Source organism: Meira miltonrushii, assembly GCF_003144205.1.
Source record: "Meira miltonrushii strain MCA 3882 unplaced genomic scaffold FA14scaffold_1, whole genome shotgun sequence".
Taxonomy (NCBI): Eukaryota; Fungi; Basidiomycota; class Exobasidiomycetes; order Exobasidiales; family Brachybasidiaceae; genus Meira; species Meira miltonrushii.
The window spans coordinates 1,606,434-1,619,209 of NW_020289943.1; the positions used below are offsets into that span (position 1 = coordinate 1,606,434).

Genomic DNA, 12,776 nt, shown 5'->3' on the forward strand with positions numbered 1-12,776 from the left:
TACTTTGTCTACTTTACGTTCAGATTCTCATTTGCATCATCGAGATTAGGATTTTACACATGTAACATTATACTTTCGCTCATAATTTCTGCAAAATCGTAGGTCAGTCTGAATAAGGAATTTTACATGATTTATAAACTTTGATATGAGGGGGAAAAGGGGCATGTGGCGAAGCAGTGATGCATTTGAAAAAGAAGCCTTTGTTTTAACCGACCAAAGGAGCACGTTCTTCGTCTGTTGCACGAGCGCCGGTGATACGAGAAGAGCCAGACAATGCGGCAATCGTTGCACGTAAGACGGCGATCAAAGAGATGATAAAGAATGCCAAAGCAGAGTAGTGAATGAAATGGCCTGAACGTCCGATTGATTGACGTTGGAAGATTGCCAAAAGTGACAAACTGATCACTGCAGCACCGACAACGTCACCACGACCTGCGAAAACGTAAGCTGCTGCTGTACCTTCGAGCAAGAGTAAAGCGATAAAGACGAATGCTTTTGTGAATAAACCAGCCGGGTGAGAGCTTGCATCAACGCCAAAAGCGGCAAATCCTGCAACGAAAATGAGTACCACAGAGAATCCATGGAACAAGCTGAAAGGGATATGAACAAAGACTGTATCCAACAAAGTCTTTGGTGGGTGATGAATCTTGATTGATCGGTAAATGTGGCTCACAGTTGCACCAACAAATAAGATAGTAACGAATGCCAAGATGCTCAAGACGAAGCTGAATGTGTGATCATTGCTGCTTGAGTTTGAAAGACCACCATAAACTGCCGTCAAGATTGCCAACAAAGGGAAACGCCATCCAACGCCTTCGATGATGGTATGATAACCAATCTCGGTGAATTGATAGAACAATAAACCGATCAAAAGCGTATGGATGATACCCCAAGTACCATAAATCCATGGCTCAGGTGATAAGTAGGTGTAATGTTGTGGTTCAAAGAAAGGAGGTAAAGCTCCATAACTGTTTGCACCTGTGAAGAGCAAGAAAGTGACGATGTTGATCACTTTGAGCAAGAGGTTATCCTTCCAATGAGCCATTTTGCGTGAAGATGCTTGAGAGTTGATTTGTTTTCGAGTTTTAAGAGATGGTGGTATGATCGAGAACACCTTTTCAGGGCTCTTTTTAGAATTGTACCTTTTTCCCCCAGTTCTCGATCTGTACACCACCTTTTTCTTTTCAAAGCTGAGCAGCGAAATGCTAAAAAGGATGCAAGCTTTATACTGCTCAACTGCCTCCCGATCTGCATTTCTGTTTGACAAGCCTCATACGCATTTATACATGCATTTAAGCCTGTACATCAGACAGCATCCCATCAAGAAAAAGGAGTGGAGGCAGTACAACCCTAGGGACAACTTCTTCTTTTACCCCCAACGCGTCTGTGGTCGACATCCATATCTTAACAAGAATTGATATGGCGATGGCTGTACAGGTGATGCTGACCATTGGGACAAATATGATTACTGAAGTATAGAGATAGATCGTCGTCACGTATTTTCAACTCAAAAAGAAGCTGCAGCTGTCAACCTAGCTTCGGACAGATGTCTTGATGCGCAGGGCAAAAATAAAATAAAAAAGGAAGTGGTCTGAACCGGGATCGAACCGGTGACCTTTCGAGAACCTGCAATATCAGAAGATATTACACACTTCAATCGAATGTGACTCCCAACTACACCACCAGACCGCTTCTTGTAGAGCCCAAACTTTGAACACAATATAATCTAACGTTGAAAAACAGAGAGCTCTACGCATGCAAACTATTGCGCTTGTCTTCTGTTAGAGAGACTCTTTTGATGCCATCATTTAGAGTTGTTATTTTATACAAAGCTGATAGTCAGGCAAGGTCTATATCAATAGCTTCCAGTACTTATCAGTCGTAAGAATTGCATGTTTCCATAGTCGAAAAAAAAGAGCGGATAATCTTGACAAAAGGGGCACCCTGCACGGCAATTGATTTATGACAAGCGGGCGGCATTGAGAGTGATTTTGGAACAAACAAGCACTGGTTTGATTGCATTGAATGCATCCACCCTGAGTGTCTACTTTGAATCTCGTATGACTTTTTTATTCTGCATGCACAACAGCAGAGATGCACATCAAAAGAACAACTTTCAACGATCCGCTCTTTGCCTCTTCCCCCCCCCCCATTTTAGAAGCAATACACACTTGTAGTAATATACAAATTGCATTTCAACTGGTGGCGCACCCTTAAAAGTCCAAAAATCAGGCCAGATATGATCGACTAGCGTATAAATGCAAAAAGGGGCACAACATCAGCATAATCTTTACTCGATAGCGTAAAAGTGAAACTGCCGGCGTATGCATACTCGTTCCCATTCGGTAACTTTTTGTATTTTATTTAGCTTCCAATGACAAGCAAGGTCTGTCTGTTAAATGTTATTAATCCTTTGTTTTGTGAAAAAATGCAATCATGATTGAGTTTAATCATTCTTTCTTGTTTTGTCACCATCATCATCTCTCAAACAACTTGCTTCACTCCTACTGCTCATCATAGAAATAGATCGACAAATATGCCTTCCAATCCACTTCGCAGATATGCACATTATGCAAAAGGTGAAAATTGGGCATTGGTAACAGGAGCAACAAATGGAATGGGTGAAGAATTTGCACATCAATTAGCCGGATTAGGTTTCAATGTCATCGTACATGGACGTAATGAAACAAAGTTGACATCTGTCAAATCTGCAATCGAATCTAAGCATTCGGGAATACAAGTTCGTACAATCGCAGTAGATGCATCACAATTACCTCCAAAGGTATCAGAATTTAAAGCTTTATTTGAAGAATTGAACATCACCGTTCTGATCAATAATGTCGGAATCGTTTCTCAAAATTATCCTCTATTGGAAGAAGAGACCGAACAGGAAATCTTGGCTCAATTAACAACGAACAACGTATTCCCTACCTTGTTGGCTTCTGTGGCTCTACCGCACCTCAAACAGAGACAGCCTTCATTGATGATCAATATGTCCAGTTTGGGATCATGGGCTCCTGCACCTTAGTGAGTATAATGGTAAAAAATGCAAAAAAAGGAACATGAAACTGATTTATACATTCTTCTCCAAAAAAACAGCCTATCACCTTACAGTGGAGCAAAAGCATACAACATGTACTTCTCCAGAGCACTATACAACGAGATGGCATGCGAAAAGCAACAAGTTGACATCGTTTGTCTTGCTCCCGGACAAGTCGTAAGCGGAATGAACGAAGGTCCTCCAACAACGATGGTGAGTAGGCTCGCGGAGGAAGGGGACTGGTATTGATGTGTTTGCTAATCGTATTTCCCATCATTTTATTCTCTCAGATGCCATTAGCAGAAAAGTGGGTAGCCAAGGCATTATCGTCCGTTGCTCCCGGATTCTTCTCAAAACGACCTGCACCTGTGATCGTACCTTGGGGACCGCATGCATGGGGTGTCAGAGCGATGGAATGGATGACGAGAAGCATGTGCGATAATGCAGTAAAGGGTGTAACAGTTGATTTACGTAATAAGAAAAGATCTGAAAAAAGCGGAGAAAAAGTACAAACAACCTCAACAACAAAGACAAACGGAGACGCAAATGCATCAACACAACCACAAAAAGCTGATCAAACTGAAAGTGAAGGCACTGCAGCCCCAAGTGAAAATACGGCAGCCGATCATTCGTAAAGGGAGAGAATGTGTAGTGTCCCACAGGTCTCTTGTTTTGTTTTGCTTCAGATTATTCATACGATACCATCATTGTTACGATCGCAATGTCAATCACGTTTTCATGAAAGCCAGAGAGATAGAATGCATTGACAGAAGAAGAAAGACAGCATATATACAATTTGTATTGAATACAATCAATGAAGATCCACGGCTACACGATCAGACATATATTTACGAATGTTTGGCAAAAATGCAGCAGCAATTACGCATAAACCACCAACGGCAACACTTGCATACCAAACACCTTTGAGAGAATCATTCAAAGCCCATTGAGCGGCTAAGCCACCAGCTTGAAGGATTTGAAGGTTTACACCGGGAACTTTCAAGGCTGCTGCGCCTGTTGAATCACTTGCAAGTGCTTGTGCAAATGCAGGTACGTCGGCAGCCGGTAAGCCGGCTTGAACGGCAGCTGTTCCAACGTATTCGGGGAATTTTGTCTTGAAATTTGTGTTGAAGATGTTGTAGTAAATAGTTGTTCCTACTGAGCCTCCCAAAAATCTCACGGCAAGTGAAAGAGCGGCCGTTGTTCCAATATAAGCATCAGGGCAGGCATACAATGCAACAGTCAATGCTGGCACAATGACACCTCCGATTCCGAGTGATGCCAAAGTAGCAAAGACTGTTGAACGAGTAGGATTGAATGGAGTTGAAGAAGCCAAAGCACCTGCGAATGCGGTCATAAGAGCGGCCGAAACGACAAATAGAGCTCGAACATGACCGCGAGAATAAGAAAGTGCTGCACTAACAACACATGCTCCCACCAAGATTGCAAGTGGATAACCAACTCCACGAGCGCCTGTTAATTCAGGAGAAGCAGGCCAAAGGGAAGTTAACATCAAAGGGAAAAATCCTAAAACCGAATAAAATTCCATTCCTGCCAAAAAGACGACAATGTATGCGATCGCAACGACACGTTGACCTTTAAAAATTTCTGAAGGTACCATTGGATATTTTGGAACGGTAATTTCATAAATGACAAATGCCACGATTAAAATTGCACCAAGGATAAGTGGAACGAGAGCAGTTGCGCTCACCCATGGGACTTGATAACCACCATATTGCAAGCCTGTCAAGAACAAGGTAACACCGGCAATCGAAAGGAAAGCGCCACCATAATCGATCCTTTTGAAAATTTCACTTCGCGTAAGACCGTCAACATTATGACGTGGTGGAGGATGATAGGCTAAAAAGATACCAATCGTACCTACACCGTTCCAGATTGCTGCAATGCCCAAAGCCCAACGCCAAGTAGAATGGGCAACCAATTCACCTATATAAAGAATATAAGGGATGAACGGTAAAATCGAAAATGTTACGACGGCCAAACTTACTCCACGCCATCTGACAGGTGTGATTTCAGCGACACTGTGGGGGGTGTTAAACGCATTAGTGACTGGTACTTCTGTGTGAAATATCTTCTACTCACCCTGCTAAAGCTGTCAATTCGCAAATACCTGCACCCATTCCACCTATCGCTTGTGCAACTACGGATGATCCAAGTGATGTTGAAGTTGCTTGAACGATACTTGCGATGATTAAGAATACACTACCGGCACAAGCAATATAACGTCTACCCAAAAGATCCGTGATATAGCCTACAAATGGTACGATTGCCGTTACTGCCAATGTGTTTGCAGTGAGTAGCCAATTGGCAAAGTCTGAATGAATGCTACGTCCGATATATGTGAGCGTTCCACCGGTCATGTACAAAATTGCTTGAGCGCCAACATAAACGATACAAAGTGAAATGATTGCAATCACACGTGTAAACGTCCATGGAACGTCGGAAGCGTGTATTTCTTCTTCTTGTTGAACGACATTATGATCGCTTAAATTGTTTTCGCCTTTTTCTGGATTGCTTTCGACATCATGCTTTTCGGCGGAGTAGCGAGGACGATCTTCTGACATTGTTGAAATGGTGTTATAGAATTGAGTAGAGGGAGATTTAAGGTTGAATGGGTGACGATGTTTTCATCATTGCAACCTTTTTAAATCCAATCTCTCGCAATCGTATTTTTTTATCTTTTCAGGAACGGCTCCGTAGATAGATAGCAGCTAAATTGCATTGTTTTCAATTCATTGTCTCCGAATAGATCACGGAAAGGCAAAGTAGGACTGTATATTTACAAGTCCGGGGTAGATGTCTATCATTCATGCACAGGAACCTACATGAGCCGGTGATTATACTGGATTTATGCAGTTGGATGAATAAAAAGTGCGGGGTAGAGCGGCGGAGTTTGAATCTGTGGCGGGAAGCAAAAGATAGAAGGACGCGTGGGAAAGTGCACTCAACGGTTTACACAGTGATGATCTACTACACATAGAACACCGGTATTGTTCCTCGATCACAATGAAAAGAAGCCGTTGAACTAAGAACAACATGCAAGTGGCCCGATCATATTAGTTTCAATTAATTTGTCTGTCTCCGACCTCAACGGCATTTGAGTGGGAATCCCCAACAACCAATCATAAGAAATAATTCGACAAAGCCCCCTCTAAAGCCACGTTCCTGACAATTGATTCGCTGCCGTGATCGACTACGCTTTGCTTTTATTAAAATAAAGACGAATAATTCCGTTTACAGAACTTTGACAGTCTACCTCGTACTCTGATCGGATTATACACCTTAATCTTGGCAGGTATTGAATTGTAATCGAATGCAGGAACAAAATCTAAATCCGGAAAGATCTGAACCGGTAAATTTGATTGACAAAAACGGACGAGTCCATTGCTGATGGTATAAGTATTGCCAATGCTTCCGTTGCCGAAATGGAATGAGCAAATACCTCAATTTTATACTCAGCGTATTTCTCAAAAATTAAAAATTGGAGTATTTTTTAGCCATTAATGTAACTGCTCTTTTTCGATAAAAGGGAATGGACTTCCCAGTACTTTGTCACAAAAGCTGTTTTCTGCGGATCGAATTGATTAACAGTATCCTCATAACACAATGCTAATTTTGATAAAAAAGAAATGGCTATATGACTACAAATGTATCGAAAATATTATTTTACCTTGTTTACCCCTTGGTACCGTGATCGGTCTATTATCTGTAAAGCCACGAGCTTGACAGGTATATTTGAGTATTTATAGATGATGACGAGCTTAACAACTTTCTTCATCATTTCAGCACATATCTGATTTGCTTACGTATGTTGAGCTGAAGGCTGGTATGTCATCGCCATGAGAAGCATTTTATCTGAGAGCACGTGAATGTTTTGCAATTTCTGACTTGATGTGTCACAGCTGACTCACACTTATGCACTTTGCCGTAAGACCGCGGATTTTCTGGAAGCACGACCGGCCAAGTCTCGCGTTGCGCTGCGCTGTATTGCTGCAACACTTCTTGTCCGTGAGAGAAAGTGCGGCGTAAACTTTTAGCGCCAATAATCACCTGCACCCTGAGGGTGTGTGCAAATATGCTGAATGTACAATAGGGTCGACCATATGGTAAAGAAGGTTATTGACTTCTGTGACTCGAAGGGAAGAAAAGGTTTATTTAAGAAAATCACCATCACCATATACCCCAATCGACTATCCACACCACTTCCAATCGATTGCATCACAAGTGGTCGTTATCGGCAAAGAGGGTAGTGTGCAAGTCATGTTTGCGTTCTTTCCGGCATTCAGCTGGCTAGAAATACGTGCATGCCATGGACCAATATGGCAAGGTGAAGATCTATCAGAATGCTTTCGAGAAGTGTATTTGAATAAATTGATTCCACTATTGGCAATAACGATATCTACTCTGATTCTAGTCGCACATTGGACATCAAGAAGGAGGAGGAAAGCTTCTTCTGCTAGGCGAATCGCTCAATTGAATCCAGAAGCGTCAAATATACGACTTGACGATGTGCAGTCCAGTAATGAATCAAGATCGGCAGGACGTAGCACTCTGTCCAAAATCTTGACTACAATAATGCCTTTAAATGGATCAAGATTGGCTGATAGGATACAAGGAGTCTCACGTCCAAAAAGACGAACGACTGGCTTAAATCGGTATACTGAACCTGCCGGTTCCTCAACAAATACAGAACGACCTGGTGATCCTAATTCGACAGCATCTACACAAGTCTTCCGCACAGAGAATGCAGTAATCTTCAATGAAGTTCATCGTGTCTTGCGTCAAAATTTACGTGAGAATACAGGTCGAAACCTGCTCTCAAGCGAAGCTATTGAAAAGTTTAAGAGATCTTGGGAGCTTTTAGGGTCTCTGGCTGCTTTGGCTGTTGCTATTGCAAGCTTCGTGCTCACGAAAGAGCGTGCAAGTTGGATCATTTTGTGGACTTTCTTGAGCTTGTTGAGCTTGTTCACTGTGGTTCGTCGTAATTCATTGTTCAAACACAAGGTTTTCCTCTTCTCTGTTGCGTTCATTATCGCAGCATGGGAGCTTCGTTCATCTTTGATCAATCACAATGCAAGACGATTAGACATCATACTATCAGCGGTCTACACAGCTGCATGCGGATTCGCTTTGATTCCATCATTGACATTTCCAGTTCAAGCACGTTTACCTTTGCAATTGCGTGCTATTCAAGAAACAACACAAGCAGATCCTCTCATTGCTGAGGCAAGAACAGCAATTCCAACGCCACGTCGTGGTGGCTCTCCGAGAGAATCGATAGGAGGTCTTCAAGCCGCTTTAGAACAAGCAAATGCAGATCAAGCCAAAGAGATCCAACCTCTACTTCCGGCACCAGAATCTCGCGCATCGCTCTTATCAAAAGCATTCTTTGAATTCTTGACGCCTGCAATGTTGAAGCATTACAAAGTTCAATTCACACTCGATGCTGTTCCTGATGTTCCTCCTGGAAGTCACGCAGCTTCTGTCGTGGCTGCATATAGATCGCAAAACGATACAAAGGCACGCAATTTGGAGCAGAGTACAGGACGGGAAAATGAAACAGGCGATGATAGCATAGAAGAAGATACCCCTTTACTACCAAGCGAAGATGGAAGACAGGCTGGCTTGCCTCACTCTAGAGCATCTCTTACGATCAGACTCGTGCGTCACTTTGCTCCATTGGTAGCTGCTCAAATGGTTTGGGCCGCAATACAAGGCTTTGCCTCTTTAACAGCGCCTTTGGCGATCAAATTAATCCTAAGCTACATAGCAGAGAGGTCGCATGGAAAACATTCTACGCCTCTCCATATGGCTGTCTTGTATGCAGTCTTTTTGCTTATAGGAGGATTGATTGAGACTGTCTCAGCATCTCAAGGTCTTTTCATTGGTCGTCGTTTATGCATTCGTGCTCGTGCGATTCTTATATTTGAGATCGTCAACAAAAGTTTACGAAGACGCGATACAGGAGGAGGAGCAGCAAAGGAGGATAAGGATGAGAAGAAAGACGATGGAAAAGCAAAGGGTACCGATGCAGAGGAGAAAGAAGATGATGAAAGCAAAAGAACTTCAGATGGTGAAGTAACAAATCTGGTGGCGGTTGACGTATTCCGGGTTTCTGAAATTGGAGCTTATATCCATTTCATCTTTCCCTTGTCTCCAATTCAAATCGTTCTTTGCGTAGCTTTCTTGCTTCAATTGTTAGGTCTTTCTGCTCTAGTTGGAATTGCAGCCATCGTCATTGCAATCCCTCTGCAAATCGCTGCCGCCAAGTATTTCACCAAAAAGCAAGCAAAGATGTTGAAAGCAATTGATGAACGTTTGAATTTGGCAAACGAGGTGTTGACTTGCATCAAAACAGTCAAATTCTTTGCATGGGAAAAGCCATTTGAGAAGCGAATGGGTGAAACACGAGAGAAGGAGTTGAAAGCACTGCGGGAACGCTTTATTGCTGGACTTCTGAGTTATTTGCTCTACCTATCTCTGCCTACGGTTGTCACAATGATCACTTTTACAGTTCACACTTTGGTTCTCAAGCGTCCATTACCTGCCGAAACTGCCTTTACTGCTTTGGCTTTGTTCAATTCTTTGAGAAATCCGCTCGATGCTTTGCCCGATATGTTGGTCAATGTTCTCTCAGCAGTCGTCTCCTTAAAGCGCATTGACAAATTCTTGCGCGAAGAAGAAACATCAAAATACGATCAACTGCTTCCAAGCAACAACGACTCAGCTCTCGTCACAAACCCAACTGCCCCCCTCGGATTCTATAAGGCAACCTTCACATATAGCGAGGAAGATGAAAAAATTGCCGACGGAAGCGCATTCTGTCTTCGCGACATAGACATTCGTTTTCCTCGTGGTGAATTGACAATTCTTGCTGGACCGGTTGGAAGCGGTAAGACAACTGTCTTGCTCAGTCTCTTAGGTGAAACGAGACGTTTGTCCGGTCGTACTTTTATGCCTTGTGCGATCGCACGTACACTCGTGCCCATCGATCCTAATACTGGTCTCTCAGAAACGGTTGCTTATTGCCCACAAAGTCCTTGGCTTCTGGGTGCAACAGTCAAGGAAAACATCTTGTTTGGACAACCATACGATGAAAGGAGGTATAGATCAGTGATCAAGGCATGTGCTTTGGAACCAGACTTGGAGATTTTGGAGTACAACGATGAGACAGAAGTAGGCGAAAAGGGTACAGCTTTATCCGGTGGACAAAAAGCTCGAGTTGCTCTAGCCCGCGCAATCTATTCACCTGCTCGTTATGTTTTGTTGGACGATGTTTTGAGCGCAGTGGATAATCATACAGCCAAACATCTTTATCGACATTGCTTGAAAGGTGCATTGATGAAGGGTAGAACGGTCATCATGGTGACACACTCTGTAGCCCTTTGTCTACCCGGAGCAGCTCTTGCTGTTGCTTTGAAAGATGGTAGAGTACTTGCTTCCGGTACAGGAGCAGAGATGCAGCTAAGAGGCGTCTTTGATCAGGATGGCGGGAAATCAGGAACTCAAACACCACAACGCAGCACATCAGGAGCCCAAGCGAAGCAAGAAGCAGCAGAAGCGGCAGAGGAAGGACAGACGCTCACTGTTGAAGATCTCACAGAAGAGGCTAGAGCATCACAAGAAGCTGATAAGAAAGCCAAACAAGAGAAGAAAGCGCTTCATGCCAATATCGAAACATACGGTAAAGGGAGCGTTGGATTCAAAGCATACAAGTTATACGTCTATAATTTTGCTACGACAATGTCAGGATTGATCTTCTTTTGGATCATTTACATCTTCTTTTTCGCTTCCAGTCGAATTACAGATGTGGTAAATGCTAATTGGCTGCGTCAATGGGCATCAACATACGAAGAATCAGCCAAGAACTTCTTCACTATGGATTCATCAGAAGAGAGAACACGCTACTTCCTCACGATTTACGCCATCTTGGCAATGACGTACGTATTTTGCAGTATCGCAAGAGATGGTGTGGCAGTGTATGGTTCTTTACGGGCTTCACGTTTGATCTATGAGAAGCTCTTGCGTACGATCGTTCATGCAAAGCCACAGTGGTTCGACCGTACACCTTTAGGTCGTATTATGAACAGATTGAGCAAAGATGTCGAAACGATTGATCAAGATATTACGATGTCATTAATCTTCTTCATTGACGTTTGTTTGCAGAGTATTGCAATTTTGCTCGTCGCTTGCTTCTCACTACCAATCTTCACCATCTTGGCAGTGGTGATCATCATCCTCTATTGGATCGTTGGTGCACTTTATATTGCCTCTTCTCGTGATCTGAAACGGTTGGAAAGTGTGACAAGATCGCCAATCTTCACCCTTGTGGGAGAAGTATTGACGGGAGCAGTCGTCATTCGTGCTTATGGAGACGCAAGTAGATTCACCCGACATTGTTTACGTTTGATCGATAAGACAAATAGGCCATTCTACTTTTTGTGGGGTGAAAATCGATGGTTATCGATCCGAATGGACGTTTTAGCGCTCATCACTTCATTCTCGGTTGCAATCTTTATGGTGCTGGACAAAGAAATTGATGCACCTTTAGCCGGTTTCACACTTTCTTTCAGTATCCAATTGGTCAATGCTGTTCTCTGGGTTATGCGTATGTATACCCAAGTGGAAATCAATGCGAACAGTCTCGAAAGAGTTGGAGAATACCTAGCCGTTGAATCTGAACGATTTGGTCAAGGTGAAAAACCAGATGAGGCTTGGCCATCAAGAAAAGGAGCGATTGAAGTGGAAGACTTGTCGGTACGTTATTCATCCGAGCTACCTCTTGTTCTGAAGAACGTCTCTTTCCGTATCGAAGCTGGCGAAAAAGTGGGCATTTGTGGAAGAACTGGAAGTGGAAAGAGTAGTCTGGCTTTGGCGCTTTTCCGATTCTTGGAAGCGGAAACTGGTCGAATCGTCGTGGACGGTAAAGATTTGAGCAATGTGGCTTTGGAAGAAATTCGTAAAAGATTAACAATCATTCCGCAAGAAGCACAATTGTTCTCTGGTACCGTTCGCTTTAATTTGGATCCTTTTGGCAATTTCGATGATGAAGCTTTATGGGATGCATTAAAACGGTGCAAGTTGGCTAAACCTCGATTCAGCGGATCAAGTACGCCAATCAAAGGAAGAACAAATGAAGAAACAGAGACAACAGTACCTGCTCTAAATTTTGCATCAGAGGAGCTAAATGATACCAACAATAACGAATCGCCTTCCTCTCCTAATGATGATCCAAACGATAAAACGAATGATGTCATCACTTCTCTTGATATGCCGGTGGAACAAGGAGGAAAGAACTTCTCAGCTGGACAACGTCAATTATTAGCTCTAGCTCGCGGGTTGTTGAAATTGAGCAATAGCAATATCGTTTTATTAGATGAAAGTACGGCAAGTTTAGATGCAACAAGTGATGCCGCCGTTCAACGTACTATTCGACAAGAAATGCAAGATGCAACTCTTTTGGTGGTAGCACATAGAATTCGCGGAATCGTTTCGTTTGATAAAGTTTTGGTTCTTGATGCCGGAAAGATGATCGAATTCGATAAGCCAAGCAAATTATTACGTACTACAGGAAGTGCATTTAGAGATTTATGCTTACGAAGTGGCGAATTTGATCTGTTGGTGGAGATGGCAGATGAAGCCGATCGTGAAAGGGCAAAGAATGTTTAGAAACGACAAATCAAGTTTATGTATGTACATTATTGCTTATTGCTTC

At 42.9% G+C, this 12,776-nt stretch overlaps 4 protein-coding genes and 1 non-coding gene across 5 annotated transcripts; 2 read left to right on the forward strand and 3 right to left on the reverse strand.

The window, feature by feature from the left end:
• Positions 1-127: 127 nt before the first annotated feature.
• Positions 128-1,169, reverse strand: FA14DRAFT_10355 (uncharacterized protein). The gene has a single exon (XM_025495698.1). It carries the CDS (start codon positions 1,043-1,045, stop codon positions 206-208), a length of 840 nt encoding a protein of 279 aa, XP_025357439.1. The 5' UTR covers positions 1,046-1,169; the 3' UTR covers positions 128-205.
• Positions 1,170-1,587: 418 nt separating this feature from the next.
• On the reverse strand, positions 1,588-1,689 carry FA14DRAFT_t15. The gene has a single exon. It is a non-coding gene; the product is annotated as a tRNA-Phe (tRNA).
• An 847-nt stretch (positions 1,690-2,536) lies between these two features.
• Positions 2,537-3,675, forward strand: FA14DRAFT_176440 (NAD(P)-binding protein; the record flags this gene model as incomplete). Its single annotated transcript, XM_025500670.1, has 3 exons — positions 2,537-3,027; positions 3,100-3,253; positions 3,331-3,675. 3 exons carry the CDS (start codon positions 2,537-2,539, stop codon positions 3,673-3,675), a joined length of 990 nt encoding a protein of 329 aa, XP_025357440.1.
• On the reverse strand, positions 3,571-5,625 carry FA14DRAFT_183341 (putative major facilitator superfamily transporter; the record flags this gene model as incomplete). Its single annotated transcript, XM_025501313.1, has 2 exons — positions 3,571-5,082; positions 5,144-5,625. The coding sequence occupies 2 exons, from the start codon at positions 5,623-5,625 to the stop codon at positions 3,852-3,854; spliced, it is 1,713 nt and encodes a 570-aa protein (XP_025357441.1). The 3' UTR covers positions 3,571-3,851.
• A 1,753-nt stretch (positions 5,626-7,378) lies between these two features.
• On the forward strand, positions 7,379-12,718 carry FA14DRAFT_113198 (uncharacterized protein; the record flags this gene model as incomplete). Its single annotated transcript, XM_025496002.1, has 3 exons — positions 7,379-8,600; positions 8,640-12,170; positions 12,240-12,718. Coding segments are annotated over 3 exons (5,232 nt in total), but the record flags the coding sequence as incomplete, so codon positions are not given.
• Between the last annotated feature and the right edge of the window lie 58 nt (positions 12,719-12,776).